General features: G+C 41.6%; 1 protein-coding gene across 1 annotated transcript; it reads left to right on the plus strand.

The window, feature by feature from the left end:
* The first annotated feature begins 12,163 nt into the window (after positions 1 to 12,163).
* Positions 12,164 to 15,308, plus strand: LOC115664807 (rust resistance kinase Lr10-like). Its single transcript, XM_056307595.1, has 3 exons — positions 12,164 to 13,086; positions 13,871 to 13,924; positions 13,997 to 15,308. Exons 1-3 carry the CDS (start codon positions 12,270 to 12,272, stop codon positions 15,148 to 15,150), a joined length of 2,025 nt encoding a protein of 674 aa, XP_056163570.1. The 5' UTR covers positions 12,164 to 12,269; the 3' UTR covers positions 15,151 to 15,308.
* Positions 15,309 to 17,681: the final 2,373 nt, after the last annotated feature.

Raw genomic sequence — 17,681 nt, forward strand, 5'->3', positions numbered from 1 at the left:
TCTTTTATGTTGAGCAGAAGTTCCATGCTCAGGTTCATCCATGGTGTGGTTGAGGGTTTCCAAAACCTCTTGCTCCTCAAGGATATATTGAACTTTTCGGTGCCAAATATCATAATTGTCACCGTTCAGCTTCTCACCCTTATTGAGGTCAGCCACAATGGTCTTGGATGCCGAAGCCATAATCACTATCTACTACACATTGACATAATAAACGCAGAATCAATACTAGCACATTTTCCATATAAACACACATTTTAATTTGCAGCAAAGACAAACTAAATTAATGATAATTCAACAAAAGACACCAAAATGAAAGATCACGATGTTCCCAATCAGCTTCGCCGTACGATTGTTTTACTATCATTAACTTGTTTAATTTGTGCAAATTTTAAGTTCTAGGTGAGAATTTCTTCTAATTCTTCCAACCTACGAACTCCCACTAGACTAGATAATTCACAAAAAATATCTAAAACAATGATCACATCCTTTCTAGCAATCATATAGCATGGCATAATGTAAATCAACAAATAGAACATTCATGCAACAAATATAATCAACAGCGGAATTCATGACATAAGGATCTCCAGCTATTGTTTTAATACGCTCAAAATTAGGAAATTGCAAGCACGTCAAACCATATAAACATGCCATCAATGAACCATGCTCTACATAATATTTATGTGGTCATTTACATGTAAGCCAGCTTCTGTATTTCCAAAACCATAGGGAAATACAAGTAAAATGCAATAATACCCAAAAAATACAACTATTTAGGGTTCCGTATGCATTTTCATACATTTAAAAGCTTCAAACATATAAAATAACTATACCACAATGTAGAGAATTTCAATACGAACACATCAGTACCAACCACGGCCCGATAGGAGCTCCCACACGCGCCGCCTAAGTGCGTGGCGCATGTGGCACACACACCTACCCTATGCGGGCTTCTAAGCTGGTCCGACCGGTCCAACCGGTTTGACCATTGATCGGTCCGACCGGTTCGATCGTTGACCGGTCCGATCGATTGACCGTTGACTGATCGCGGGTAGGGTCGCGGGTCGGGTCAGAGTCCGGGTCGGGTCGCGGGTCGGGTCAGCGTCTGGGTCGGGTCAATGGTCGGGTCAGGTCACCGGTTGCCGACGGTCGGTCGGCCGGCCGACGAGATGACGTCATCAATGACGTCAGCATGTCGGTTAACGACAGTTTTGCTGACGTCATCGATAACGTCAACACGCGCCGTTTGGCCGACGCGCGCTTGCCATCCATGCATTGGCAGTGCCAGCGCTTTGGGCGCGTGGCTCCTACGCGCCACGGCTTTTGGCCGCGCGTGGTGGTGCGTCCCGTGGTTTACGGCGGCGATCGACCCACCGTTCTGCTCGTCTCGGCGAGTTCTTCAATTTTATATAAAAAAAAATTGTAAATAATATTTCGAAAAACATTCGAACAGAAACGGTCGCCCGTAACGTTCAAACCCGTTCTTCGTTTCAATTCATGTTCGTCGATTCATCTTGCAATTCCCGAGCAATGAACATGCAGACAGTATGAAGTTCATCATCATGATCTCCATATCAAACAGCAAACATAAAAAATCAACGGGAAAACAAGACAGAGATCATAACTGAGGTTTTGATACCAATGTTGGAAGCGAGTGACTGGAGAATCGACTAACCTGTTCGATGCACTCCAAACAAAATTTCCAGGATCGTACGTTGAATCACTAGCAAACGATGAACGAATCTACTACACGTTGGTTCGAATACAATCACAAGGAAAGTATTCTTGTTCCACAGCGTTAATGCCGATTGTCTTCTCAAAGTAGATACGGAATCCTAATGCATCGAGAGAGAGAGTTCTGAATTTTTCTTGTATATTGTTCATCTGCCGAAGAAGTTATCTTAACTTCCATTAAAAAACTCTCCTCGCACCTCTTCAAAAGGTGTCTCTCAGACGCACCTCTTATTAGAACAAATGGTGTCCCTTGGACACACACATCATGGGCGGACCGACGAAATATAACAACTTCCTTAGGTGAAGATAGGAAGTCATTTGTTTCATCCCTAAACTTGCAAAGCCATCATGAAGTTTGAAGAAAATGGTCGATACCCAGTTGAATGAAATGATCGAGTGTTCTCCATTTTAATGTTTAAACAACAAGAAAAGAGGCTCCCCCGAATTTTGGAAGCCGCCGGAGAAGGGGAGCCGTAAATGGAACGTAGACGCGGCCTGGAGCGCCGATTCGGGGAACGGATCTGTTGCGGGACTATGCCAAGATCACAAAGGGAGGATGATTGATGGGTTCGCCAAGGGTATCTGGGCACCGGACTCCTCCGCAACCGAAACCCTAGCCGTTCGAGAGTCCCTGCAACACGAGCTCAAGAAGGTGAAGCACAGAGACGTCCACGAACTAAAGGAGGGGAAGTACAAAGAAGTCCACGAACTTGGAAGTACAACAGTGGAGTTCAACTCTGACTGTTCCACGTGTATTAAGTGGATAATGGGCCTTGAAATTAGCCCATGGTCAATCCAATCGGTCGTCCAAGATTGCCAAAGCTTATTAGTCCAATTACCGCACGGATCAATCTCTTTTTGCGGCCGAGAAACGAATCAAGCCGCCGATTGCCTAGTCCGAGCCCATAAAAAAGGCCTTCTCAAACCAAACTGGCTCTTGCACCCCCCCTTCTTTCCTTTTATCAATACTTTGTTTGGATATCATGATCTCTTGTAACGAACAATCTTCTAAGTAAATGAAATTACAAGAGCTTTATGACCAAAAAAAAAACAAGAAAAGAGGCTGATCTTTATAACTGTCAATTACAAAGGAATTCACCTTGAATTGATAACATTGTCTCTTTGGTTGCTCTCACATTTTTCTGTTCTTAGTCCTGAAACTTGAAAAGCGTGATCTGACATTGAAAATAATCTTGTTAATGGGCATGAGGCATCAAGACAGGGTTGCCCTTGTTATGCAATTCAGATAGATTTCCTGACTGGGATGGTCAGAATCAATAGATTGACATGATTGCAAGGCATCTATGATCAGGAAAGTCATTTCACCAATAGAAACTACAACATATAATTGAGTGTTAATTCTGTTCTCTTGAGTTCGTTCTTTGATTAATTGCAATTGTGAGTACAGGGGTATCTCACAGGACACTTTCATCATCAACAAAACAGAGGATCAATTATCCTCGAGAGATCTGCAAAGGTGTGGCATTTACGCATAATAGGCGTCATTGGCAACTTCATTCTTTCTCCTAGGCGTCTTAACACAGGGTTAGGCTTTGGATTAACGAATTGAAAGACACCTTAAGATGTAGTAGCCATACTGCTTGGTGGTGGAATATAACCATGCAAGGTAAGAAATCATGTATTAGCGAGACTGCAACGATTGTTGAGTTATGTGAACTCATCATATTCAGGTCTGCACATTGATATTCTTAGTGCATGACCTCATTCTACTGCGTACGTTCAGTATTATCCTATGTTTGGTAATCTTGCATTGCATTTCTACGTTCTATAAATAAATGTCCTTTGAGAAGAAATAAGAAAATAGTGTCTCAATACATGCTAACATGATTTCATGGTGCTGTGTGCAAACTGATGTACTTTGTCATGACACGAAGAAAAACTAATTTTCAAAATTTTGAATATTTTGTGAGAGTGAATTGGAGGAAAAATAAAAATTTTCTTCACCCACCTCCTTTTTCTTCTTTCCTTCCTCTCCCAAACAAAGCATTAAAATAGTATCAAATATCATGCCTCGCTCATGTCTAAAAGTTTCAAAATAAACCGTATATCTTCCTTGATATTTTCAGATAACAGATGACGTGCAAGTCCTTTAAGCTAGCTTTTTTTGTACACTAATTGAACATGAATTCTCATTGTATTTTAGTCTGTGATAGTTATATTTCTGCAGATCATCGCATTGTGATTTTAATCTATTTGAGTATCGAAAAAACATAAGAAATCATTGCAGAACAGATGAGTGGACTTATATAACACAATTTCATGGTACTGCGTCAAAACTGATGTACAATGTTGTCACATGGATAAGGAGTTGTTTTGAGGCAAGCTAGTATTTGTTTTGATCTTGTTCCTCAAAACTATATGTCAATTTTCCTATGATCGTGACTCGTGCGCTGAAGAAGGGAGTTGGAGGAGAAGAAGAAGGCGGGAGGAAACAAACGAAGAAAAAAATTAAAGCTCAGTTTGTTCGTGGAAAATGAATGATTTAAAAAAAAATTCCTAAAAATAAGTACTTGCATCGATTGAAATACTTAGTCAATGAAAAATATATATATTATTGTCAATAATTTATGTCTATATATTTTTATGAATGATGAAAATATTTTTCTTTCACTCATTTTTGTAAGCGATATATATAATCAATTTTAGAATAGTGTTAATTAAATTATTCATTTTTCATGAAATGAATGAAGTCTAGAAAGAAAGATGGAGTGATGTGATAGGGAGAGAGAGATGGATTTGTTTGTTAATAGATGTGGACCCAACAATTACGCGGAGAAAGAAAGATCAAATGCATAAAACGATTTTTCAAATCTTTTGCGGAGGTGATTACAGGGGGTCTCGATCAGGGTTGGCCGCCGGGCCGTGCCCGGGATTCTACTAATAATGGAACTTCAGCTCACCTCTTTAATTTCTTGACTTTGAGTGCATTTGTTCCGTTGACTTGAGCTAGTTTAACTCAACGGTGATTACTTTCAAGATTGTCTTCTTCTAGCTCTTAGATTAATGTTGTGTCCTTGTATTTCATATGGTTTTACCCTCTTGCATCCTCCTTCAACAGGATAAACTAATTGGTAAGAGAGCAAGGACAGAAACGGTGAGGGCAGGTGACAGACATCGAGAATTTTCCTCCCTCATTATGTGATTTAGGGGAATTTCAATTAAGAAGCTAATAATAACATGTGATCTAGCTACGTAACGGGCTACTACTGACGTATGATTTGTCGATAAAAAGGACTACTGGTTTCAACTTATGAATTTATTTTCAGAGAAAACATATATGTATACGTTTTACAAACTAGACACCATGTGTTTATGTGAGAAACAACTTATATCAAAATGAACAAAATGAAGATCCTAGATGGAACAATTCTATGAAGTTTATATTTAAAAGAACTCATATTCCATTTTCAAAATTTACATGAAGCTACTGACAAGTAACAAGATCCAAAAACTATAATTTCCTCTTAATGATTATCACATGATTATAATTGACGCGCTTGTAGAATTTCGGTGCACTTTAATGAAATTTCATCAACTTGGCTTATATGCCCGACATCAGCGATGGAAGGGGGGGAGGTGCGCCCTCCCCTAATATGTGTATCCTATATATATACATATATATATATATATAGAAAAAGATAAAATTATAAATCACTACTATATAGAGATTAATGTCATCTTCAGTTTGATGCTCAAACTTTTTTTTCAAAAAGTTCTATAAAAATCGTTGTAAGTTTACTTGGGGCAGATCACAACTGTTGTATTCAGTGGGCAAAGATGTAAACTGATGACATAATCTCATCTGACCTTATATGTACTGACATTGTCTGATCTCTTTATTAGAATTATTTTTCATGAAAGAAATTGTGATTTCTAATTAACACTATATGTACATCTTGTATGCAAAATATATATTGTTTAGTTCCATCTTTTAGAAAAATTTAATATAGACGAAGCCGACCTTAAAAAATAAATCTAAGATTTATAATAATTTTAACCTTCATCAAGTATTCTCTTGCCCCAATACTTATTTAGGTTACCATAAAGAATCAAGAACAAAATCTACAAAATTTTGAATTGAACTTGAATTTTCTTGAACTTATTAATGACTAATATACACTCTATATGGGTTCCTTTTACGCACAATTCTCGAGTAAAAAAAATTGAACTTGTATTTTCCCGACCAGCCCTCGCACCTGTTGTTATTGGTGACTTTGAAGTCTTCTAAAAAAGCCAAACTGTTGAACACGCTATATGATTCTCTTCAAAGGTAGTGAGGGAACTACAAAGTTCCAATATTTTACTCTAACGACTTACGGAGAATTTTCTTCAATAAAATTGGAATACAGTGGATAATTCTTTCGGTTTCTTAACATTTTTTTTCCTTTGAACTGAATGTATGCAATCCTTAATTATAGGATGCATTCGATTCTTAACTCACATGGATTCACTTTGATTCAAAATCTGCAATCGAATCTTAAGACGGCTTTATTGTGATATTAGAAAATAGAAAACTCAATAATAGCATAAATATCTACGGGAATTTGAAATAACTTACTTATCTAAGAAAAATCTCCAAAAATATGAAAGGGAAAAGTGCCAAAAAAGTCCTAAACTTTTTGCATTTATGCCAATTTAATTATAAACCTTTTTTTGGTACCAATTCAGTCCTAAACCTTTTGCATTTGTGCCAATTTAGTTCTAAACCTTTTTTTTGGTGCCAATTCAGTCCTAAACCTTTTGTATTTGTGCCAATTCAGTCCTAAACCCTTTTGTCTTTGTGCCAATTCAGTCATTTCGGCCAATTTTTGCCGGATTTTGCTAACGTGGATGCTGGCCGGCTGGCGACCGATCACCAGTGCTAACGTGGATAACTTTTAATAATATTTTAATATTTTTTTGAATTTTTATTTCTTTTTTTCTCTCCCCTCTCTCTTTCCTCCAGCTGGTCGCCGGACCGGCGTCCGACCAGAGGCCAGAGGTTTGCGAGCTCCTCGCTGGCCACTGGCGAGGCTCGCCCTTGCCGGCAACGGCGAAGGCGAGCCTCGCCATGGCTGGGCGAGGCTAGACCTCACCAAATCTGGTGAGGTCGTGCCTTACCGGCCCCTGGCGAGGCTTGCCCTCGCCGGCGACAGTGAAGACGAAACTCGCCAGATCCGGCAAGGTCGCGCCAGTGGCCGACGAGGAGCTCGCCGGTCTCTGGCCTTTGGCCGGTCGTCGGTCCGACAACCGGCTAGAGGAATGAGAGAGAGGAGGGAAAAAAAAATCAAAAAAGAAAATAAATAAATAAAAATTATTAAAATATTAAAAAATTATTAAAAGTTGTCTACGTCAGTGCCGGTGACCAGCCGGCGTCCACGACAGCAAAATCCGACCAAAATTGACCAGAAAGACTAAATTGGCACAAAGACAAAAAGGTTTAGGATTGAATTGGCACTAATGCAAAAGGTTTAGGACTGAATTGACACAAAAAAAGGTTTAAGACTAAATTGGCACCAATGCAAAAGGTTTAGGACTGAATTGACACCAAAAAAAGGTTTAAGATTGAATTGGCACCAATGCAAAAGGTTTATGACTGAATTGGCACAAAAAAAAGGTTTAGGACTAAATTGGTACCAATGCAAAAGGTTTGAGATTTTTTTTGTACAATTCCCAAATATGAAATGATATCGTTGGACGGATAAATATATGAGTTGTCAATTGTGATGTTTTATTGCTAGGAAGAAATGGTGTTGATGTTGGGTTCTATAACATTCTCGACTTGATTGACTTTGTTTTATCGGTTGACATGGACTTTTCAATAGACAACCCCAAGTCTTCATATTCAAAATCTCTCTCATTTGCCATTATTACATATACATCTTATCCTTGTTGATCCTCCACCACATATCAAGCCCTAAATTTCCATTGTTCACAGGCTGAGAGGGACATGATTTTTCCTCTCAATTCCACACTAGTGTACCTCGTGTCATTGGTCTTTCTTGTTGTGCCACTAGGGACATGTAATGCCTAGTGTGACATTCCGGATTTTGGCCCATTTTTGGGATTTATAAAATGTGTAATTCGTCAGTGCGCTTATAATAAAATCTCGCCCGGAACTGATCACTCCTGGGTTATTGTTTTTAAAATTAGAGATTTCGCTAGAATCGCACTTGATCGAATTTGGCCGTTATTTAGACCCCAAACTTGGCAGTCGATTTTCGGGAGTTTCGGGAAGAATTTAATTGGATAGTGTCGATATTATTGTGGCCAGCCTCGAGATTGCCAGGAATAGTGGAAAAGTGAAATTTTGGACCGGGTGCGAATTTGGACTGGTAGACCTCCCTCGTAGTGTGTTTCGAGTTATTTTATTTTGGCCCGTTGTCTTATATTATTGTTTGGGATTTTTCGGGGACAGTTAGATCTTTTTCCGGGTTTGAATCGCGACAGTTAGAATAATATTTAGTTTGAACCGTGTCCGTTGGTTCGCGCTCGAGGATAAATATTAGCTTTTTCTTTCTCTCTCTCTTTCTCTCTCTCCCTCCTCCCTCTGCCGCGCTGAGCACGTCCCCTCCGCGCACGTTCACCCCCCCTCCATCATCACGTCTGTCTCTCTCTCTCTCTCCTTCTTTCCCTCTCTCTTTCCTCCTCTGCGCGCACGTCTTCCCCATGCAGACCAACCAACCCCCCCTGACACACTTCTTCTCTCTCCTCCCTTCTCTCTTCCTTCTTCTCCTTTCTTCTTCTTTCTTTTCCTTGTTCTTCGCCGGCGTCTGGTTCTGCTTCGCCCCGCTCCTGCTCACCCAGCCGACCGCCGCCCGAGCCCGCCTGACCGCCGAGCTCCGCCGCCGTCTTCCTCGCGCCGTCGTCGCGCCGCCGTGTCGCCCGATAGCCCGCCCCGACGCCGCCTCCCTTCCTTCCCAAGCGCGCGAGCTCGTGCTCGCCGCCCTTTGCACTGTCTCGGCCCGGCGTTGCCCTGGCCGCCTTGTGCTCCGCTCTGCATCCCGGCTCGCCGCCGCGCGGAGCTCGGCCCGTCGCCTTCGCCGCTCGTTTGTTCGTGCACCTGGGAGCTCGCCGATCCGAGCTCGACCGTCCCGTGCCGTCCACCGCCGCTGCTGCGAGTCGCCGCCACGTCGCCCAGCCGCCCCGTCGTTCTTGCTCGCCGGCCGGCTCCTCCATCGCCCGGCTCGCCCGGCCAGCTCACCGTCGCTCGTCGCCGCCGCGCCGCCGTCGCCGCCGGTCGCCACCCGGCCAGCCGCCCGCCCGACCAGCTAGCCCGGGCCGTAGCCGGCTCGTCGCCCACGCGACCAAGCCGCGCGCTCGTCGCCGTGCTCGTTCCCGCACCCGTGCCCGTGCGTGTGCCCATGGCCGAGCCCGTGGCCGAGCCTTGTGCCCGTGGCCGAGGGCTATGCCCATGGCCGAGCGCCGTAGCCGAGCTCGCCCGGCGCCGTGCCGTCCGACCAGGCGCGTTGCCCGTCCGACTAGGCGCGTCGCCCGTCCGTTCGCCCGTGCGCCTTGGCACGCCGCACGGCCATCGCGCCCGCGCACCAGGCACGCCGATCGGCCATTGTGCCCGCATTGGCCGGCCACCGCGCCTGTTGGCCCACGCCCGCGCCCAGTCCCCGGTACTGTTCACCCGGGCCATTTTGGGCCCGAGCCGACTTTTCCCGGGCCAAACTTAGGTAAGTGACTTCCTAAACCTTACCTAGTACTTTGGGTATTTTTAGACTTGTTTAGGGTGAAATTTAGTACCGGCTTAGGAATTTAATTAGACGTGGGCTAATTAGACTGATTGTGCTTAATTGGTGAATTATTGTGGCGATAATTGTGCGGCTGATTTAGTGATTGACTGAGATAAATATGCCTGACCGAATTGTCGTGGCGCTTGTGGGTGAATTGGATTATTTGAATGTGCCGACATGAATGTCGGATCGGTGGACTGATGTGGGGAGTGTGAATTAAATTGGTTGTTTTAGTGTGTCAGATTGACATTGGTGTGAGCTTGGTAATTTGATTGTGAAATGTACGACGTGTTAGATGACAGATTGTGTGGTGGTGCATGTGCATGAGAGAAATGTCCTGAGGCGTGGTTACGCGGGACTGAGCCCGGCTTGATCTGAGGGCTGCCAACCTGAGGCGTGGTTACGCGGGTGTGGCTAGAAAGGCAAGTAATGACCTGAGGCGTGGTTACGCGGGTCGAGAGAAATGTCCTGAGGCGTGGTTACGCGGGACTGAGCCCGGCTTGATCTGAGGGCTGCCAACCTGAGGCGTGGTTACGCGGGTGTGGCTAGAAAGGCAAGTAATGACCTGAGGCGTGGTTACGCGGGTCGAGAGAAATGTCCTGAGGCGTGGTTACGCGGGACTGAGCCCGGCTTGATCTGAGGGCTGGCCTGAGGCGTGTTGACGCGGGCCGTGTGAAAGGACCTGGGAGGTCGTGAGAAAGTTGCTTGGCCACGCATGCGAATTGAGTGTGATTGAATTGACTGGTTGAATTAGTTGGAGTGACGCAGTGAAAGCGTGGTTGGTGTTTGAGCGATTTGTGATGTGTTATTTAATTACTATTATTGCCTTATCACGTGACGACTAACGTGTAGAGTTGGCATGGACTTGATGGCGAGGTAAGTACAATGATGCGAATTTTATATGTTATGGGGTAGATTGCATGTCTGACTTGTCTGGGTACGCATTGGCCTACGTGGGGTTTAGGGGGTTGCTTATTGAGACTCGTTCTCACGGTTATTATATAACCATTTCAGATCCGCGACCGTAATCAATTCGGAGACGTCGCCAGAGCACCACAGGGATTGAAGAATAGATCATTTACCCTGTCTTTTGAGTACCTTTTGTAGATGAGATAAGTTTGTCAACCACCGCCCCCTTTTGAAAACTGTGGTTCTAAATTGGTAACCCGAGTTATCGTTTTGTATAGTGACTACTTTATGATGGTATGCAATTATTGTTTCGTACTATCCCTTTGTCATTGTTTATTGTCTGGGTTAATTAGTTTCGCTTCCGCTTGCTTTTATTGTTGGGTGTTTCGTTTGGGTCGGCGACGCGTCCTGGGACGTCGCGTTCAATGATCGACCATCGAGGGATGACCGCGCGCTCGTAGGGTGCGGGGCGTGACACCTAGAATGAACAACCCTATTCCGCTTCTCTTGCGGCAAAGTTCACAAGATAAGGTATCCCTTTAGATTGAAGAGTGACCCGAAAGAATATGGTGATTCAATGAGCTGGCGTGTGAGAAAAATCCTAAATAGATCATCAAATCCATCTATAAAAAAAATTGACACCGTCAATTATGGCGATATCCTTGTGTTTAACATAAGATTGCAAAAGGGTAACTGCTCGTTTCCTCCTATTTATTCATCGACGAACTCTAACTTCAGTTATTACATTCTATAGGTATATCTCTTAAAAACAACTATGGATGAAGCCAACCTTTTTCCATGGGAAAAGATGTAATTTTCATCTAAAAAATAGATATATCTTTTAAGAAATTGTGATTTTTAATTAACTTTATTGAATATTCTAATGAAAAATTTATACCTAAAAAATAATTTTAAAATGCGAAATAATTAATAACTAAGAGTCATCGAGAAAAGAGTTCTCATGTCCCGGTACTTATTTAGGTTCTTATAAAAAAATCAAGAACAAAATGTAGAATTGAACTCGTATTTTCTTAAACTTATTAGTGACTAATATACACTCTGATTATGTAATTACTATGCACATAAATTGTTGCAAATTTTTACATTTTAACTTCAGATATGGATTTTTTTTTTCAGATTTGTGCAAGAAAATATGTAGTCATTTGTAGCTAAATCAATGATGACGTTGTGAAACTTATATTTGTCATATACGATACTTTTCTTGTAATGATTTATTCCATGAAATGATTCGAACATGTATGTAATGGATTATGTATGAAGTTTGTAACTTAATTTAACAAACATGAGGTACATATCAAGTGATAAAGTGCCGACGATTGAACAGAAAAATCTTCAAGGATGATGGAGAAGAAGAAGTTTCGAGTCAAGCTAGTTTTTATTTTTGATATTGTTCCTCAAAACCAGATATCAATTTTCCTATGACCGGGACTCGTGGGGCGGAGAAAGAAGATGGAGAAGAAGGAAGGAGAAAAAAAACGAAGAGGAAAACAAGAAGCAAAATGGCGTATCAGAAGGAAGTGATGGGGAAAGAGGGAGAGAGAAAGATATGTTTGTTGACGGGACGTGGAACTAACAATCACGGCGAGAGAGTGGAAGAAACTTTTGAAATTTCAATGGGTGTAAATTTCGTAGATGGCGCTGTATATCGAGGTCATTAAGTTTGGGTCCACCTCCTTTAATTTCTTGATTTCCATGCATTTGTTCCGTTGACTGACTTGGGCTACTCTATAGCACAAGGCGACTCCAAAGTCTCAAATCAAACAAGGACGTCCTACCTTTTTCCATCTTTTTATATTGTGCCTCTCCTCCGCACGCACCAAGCAATTCTTAACCAAATTTCTCTTTCGACCAAAGACAAACAGAGACATGATTACTGCTATCAGCTCCATGAATGTCTATCCAGTGTTGCTACTCGTCCTTGTTCTATTTCAAGCAATGGCCAGCAATGCTAAGTCGAGTAATCAGCAGTGCGCTTCATCCTGTGGTGATATTCGCAATATAAGCTATCCGTTTCGATTGAAGAGTGATCCGAAAGGATGCGGTAACCCAAAGAAAGAGTTGGTTTGTGAAGACAATCGCACTGTTATGTATTTACTTGATGGCCGATTCTATGTGCAGTCTATTAATTATTCCACTTATCAAATCATATTGGTCAACGATGGGTTGCAGAAGGATAATTGCTCGTCTCTCCCCCATTATTCATGGCAACTCTATGACTTAAATATCGATGCAAACAGCTCATACGGCAGGTCTGAAGAAGGAGCGGTCATCATTGTGAACTGCTCAAAGCCGGTTAATTCTCCATTTTACATCTCTACTTCTCCATGCATTGAGGGGTCGTACTCTTCCAACACATCATCGAATTGGAACTTGTATGCTCTGCTCAATCCCAAGGCATCGGATGTTAGGGAGTTTTGCACCATTAGCAGTTGGACACCAGTTTCGGATGATTTTGGGCCTTCTAAGGGGGTTAATATTAGCTTCTACAACTACAAGCTAATCCATAAAATCATGGCCGATGGATTTGCTCTCACCTTTTATGAGCATTCGGTGAAGAAAACTTATTTTTTCTGCTTTGATTTCTATGGCTACTTTCATTTCGATTGCCACTTTGATTCCTATAGAATTGGCGTGTATAACTTCCCCGAAGGTCCGGTTTGCGGATTCAAGCTCTACTCTGGCGGTAAGAATTGGTTGGCAATGAAAACAGTAATTTTGCATGATTCTCTGCACACTTTCACTTGCTTCTTTCTCTTCAAAACTAGAAAATGAAAGGATATCTAATTTCCAAGAAAATTATGACAAAAATTATATGATTGTGTACGTTAAAGTTGTGTATTTGAAAGGTTTCGGGAGGTTAGCATTACTTATTAATATCAAATTGAAGGAGTTGCAAGATTCGCAAACAATTGAAAAAGTGATGGTAGAAGCCACCCCCCAAACAGACCCACATCAGCTGCACATATACATGTGCCTAGATTATAACTCCTTTCCGCGAAAGGGCTACAACTCCCACTCTAAGAAAGAAAAAAAAAGGATTATTGTGAGAGCACCCACATGACTAGTTTTTTGTTCGCATAGAATTTACATTTTCTTATTTTCTTAATTAGTTCTTCAATTAGTCACTTAACTAATAATTCAAGAGACACTCGTAAACATTCCTTAACGAACTGTAGTTGTGTATCGGTAGGAGGAACAAAATTATTAATTAAAAATGAAATTCATTGTTTCTCTATATTTGTTGACCACTAACAATGCGAAATGAGTTTTTGTATCGTCTATCATCTATGTCAAATGAAGCTTCTTATATCCATTTATTTGCAAATTCACGGATCCCACATCTTATATTCTTTTGAACAAAATTCAACTTGTGCAAAGTAGCTTGCTACTATTCTCTTTTCTCGTGAGTTTTGTTTGCATACTTCTTTTCCTTCAATTCCTTTTCACACCATTCATTCCTTCTATAGGTGTCCCAGATGATATCGCAATTTGCACAGCTTGGGATTTTCCAGTACTACTAGGTAAGCCGCAATGATTTGTTCTTAACATTAATACACAAGAAACTTATTCTAACCTAGCAAAATTTTCTTCAGCGTTTTTCTGTGTAGCGAAATTCGTAATCGGGGTGCCATTTGTTTTGATATTTCTAATCTACAAGTACAAAAGAAGGCACTTAGCAATGGACAAGAACATCGAGGAGTTTTTGCAAACTCATAACAACTTCTTGCCCATAAGGTACTCTTACTCGAATAGAAAAAAGATCACCAGAAACTTTAAATACAAACTAGGTGAGGGTGGATATGGTTCCGTGTACAAAGGAATGCTCAAAAGCGGCAACGAAGTGGCCATCAAGATCTTAAAGAAGTGCAAGGCCAATGGCCAAGATTTTATTAGTGAAGTGGCTACTATTGGAAGAATTCACCATGTTAATGTTGTGCAACTAATCGGTTTTTGCTTTGAAGGCTCGAAACAAGCTCTTGTGTATGATCTCATGTCAAATGGATCTTTGGATAAGCACATTTTCAGTGAGGAAGATGACAAGTTTCTTGATTACAAGAAAATATATGAGATCGCTCTTGGGGTGGCAAGGGGAATCAAATACTTACATCAGGGTTGTGACATGCAAATACTACACTTTGATATCAAGCCTCATAACATTCTTTTAGATAAGAATTTCACTCCAAAAGTTTCTGACTTTGGACTAGCGAAACTTTATCCCACAGATCATAGCATAATTTCATTGACTGCTGCAAGAGGAACCTTGGGATATATGGCGCCTGAGTTGTTGTACAAAAGCATTGGCGGTGTATCTTATAAAGCGGATGTATACAGCTTCGGGATGATGCTCATGGAATTGGCAGGTAGAAGGAAGAATATAAATGCAAATGCAGAACACTCAAGCCAAATTTATTTTCCTTTGTGGGTATACGACCAAGTTAGTGAAGGTACAAGTGTTGAAATGGAAGAAGTTGTAGAAGAGGAAAGGAAGGTGATAAAAAAGATGATAATAGTTGCACTTTGGTGTATACAATTAAACCCTGATCATCATCCTCCAATGAGCAAAGTCCTAGAAATGCTTGAAGGAGATATTGGTAAACTTCAAATGCCTCCAAAACCGCTTACTTACCCATCGGATGTGTCAATTGACAATCACATAACCGAGATGGAGCTAAAAACGTTCTCAACTTCTTCAAGCGCTCCGATAATTTCAGCTAATTTTCCTTTTAGAGATAGCAATGATGTCTAGAGAAGCATGCACAATTTGAGTGGAAAAGCTTTGTGTATTTGCCCACAATCTAGTATTATGTTGGGAGGGACTTGAGCTAGTCTAGCTCGATACTAATTACTTTTGAGATTGTCTTCTTGTGGCTCTTAGCTTAATGTTGTGTTACTGTATTTCATATAGTTTTACTCTCTTGCATTCTCCTTCAAAAGGATAAAAAAAATTTGTAAGATAGCAAGGACAAAAACAGAGGAGAAGGCGACGGACATCGTGAACTTTCCTCCCTCATTACGAGATTTCAGGTAATGACAATGAAAAAGCTGACAATAACCCATGATCTTGCTCCTTAAATTGCTACTACCAACATATGATTTCTTGATATCAACAACTGATTTTGACTTGTGAATTCATTTTCAAAGAAAATATGCATGTATACATTTTACAAAGTAGACCCATCTGTCTATGCAAGAAATAACTTTTATCAAAATGGGAAAGATTAAGATCTTAGATGAAACAATTCAATTAAGTTTATATTATAAGAACTTATAATCTATTTTAAAGTTAACATGAAATTGCTGACGAGTAACAAGATTGAAAAATATCAATTTTCTCTTATATCACTTGATTACGGCAAAAAAAAATAAATTTGGGTAAAAAACTAGTATATTTATTTAATTATAAGAAGTTGGAGGATACATTCCATAGGCTTCAGAATACAGTAAATTCCAAAGACCCCGAGAAAGATAAAGAACCCAATTACTCTGTAAACTATTTCTCCTTTGGGCTTTAGCGACCCAATCAACCACCTTATTGGCTTCTTTACTGATATGGGCCAAATTTAGCTTCAAGTAGGGCTTGCGCAGCTGTTGGGCTTCGCTGATAAGCAGATGGAGCTCCCAACTGATCTGTGCTTGATCTGCGAGCCCACTTATCAGATCCAAGTGATCCGTTTCAATCTCCACCTCTTCTCCCGATCGAACGAGAAAGTACTTTAGGTTTTGTACCAAGGCTGTCGCTTCTGTCATTGCCGCCGATGAAGCTTTGATCGATCGAGCGAACCCGTCCACCAGGCGCCCATTGTGGTCTCTACAGATAGCAGCAATAGCTCCTTCGCTCGTTCCTTCCAGATAAGCACCGTCTATGTTGATTTTTAGTTTTCCTCTCTCCGGTGGTCGCCACTGCTGAGAAGGAATTGCTGATAAAGCTTCTTCTTTTTTCTTCCCAGGAAGCCATCTTGTGCAATTTCGAAGTAACGAGTGAGCATTCTCCACCGTACGCTCGGGATCTGGTTTCAGTGACCGAAAAATGTCGTTGTTTCTCGCTTTCCAAATCTGCCAGAGGGCGTTCGCCAACAACTCGAGAGGAATGCAGGTATGTTTGAATTTGGCAAGCCGTTCATCAAATCTTGATAGTCCATGAGAGGACATGTGTATTTGCAGGGAAGGATGATCCCATACCTTCTTCGTCTAGGGGCACAGGAGGAGGATATGTTCCCCAGTCTCTGGGCTTTGCTTGCAGATGCTACAAATTGGATCAGGTACGATTTGCCTCCTATATAAGTTTTCTCTGGTAGCAAGAGCATTTTGACACGCACTCCACTGAAAAAAATTAATTTTAGGCATTGTGTGGGACTGCCAGATCTTCATCCATAGGGATCGAGGAGTTTGATAGGATGATGAGGCTAGTGTTGGATTGAATATCGCGGATTCCTCTCTGATTTTGTTGTAAGCACTCTTCACCGTATAATCCCCAGTTTTGGAATTAGTCCACACCATTCTATATTTTGTGTCCTGCGAGCTCAATGGGACTACAGAGATATCGGCCATAATGTCAGGGTCGAAGAGGTCATATAGCTGTTGTTCCTTCCATTTTACTGCTCTCTTGTCGATCAAATCAGCCACTACTCTAGGATCATCTTTATTTGCCGGTCCCCCGATCAATCCCCTTTTTAACCGCCTATCCTCCCTGATTCTGATACTCTCTCCATTCCCTACCACCCATTTGATCGAAGGACTAATGGTTTCTCTACCCATTAAGATGCTTTGCCAGCCCCACGACGGTCTACTCCCTTTGCTTGCATGCCAAAAGTCTCCTTCAGGAAAATATAATCCTTTAAGAACCTTGCTCCAAAGAGAGGAAGGATTTTGAAATATCCTCCATGCCTATTTTCCCAACATAGCCTTGTTAAAAGAAATCAAATCCCGAAAACCAAGGCCTCCATTATCTTTTCTGAATTTCAGAATTTCCCATCTCTTCCAATGCATACCAGCCTGGTCGCTGCCATTTTTCCACCAAAAGGCTGCCACTTTCTTCTCAATCGCTTTACAAATGGATACTGGTATCTTGAAGATCGACATAGCATATTGAGGAATGGCTTGCACCACTGCTTTAATTAAAATCTCCTTTTCCGCTTTGGAAATCAACTTTTCCTTCCATCCTTCAAGCTTCCTAATAACCCTTGCAGTGATCCAAGCAAACATTTGCTTTTTCTTTTCTCCCCAATCAGATGGGATGCCCAAATATTTGCCGATTTTCTCAATTTCTGGAACTCGCAA

The sequence above is a fragment of the Syzygium oleosum genome, unplaced genomic scaffold (assembly GCF_021117445.2).
Source record: "Syzygium oleosum isolate NSW1041296 unplaced genomic scaffold, Sole_v2.1 Sole_v2.56, whole genome shotgun sequence".
Classification (NCBI taxonomy): Eukaryota; Viridiplantae; Streptophyta; class Magnoliopsida; order Myrtales; family Myrtaceae; genus Syzygium; species Syzygium oleosum.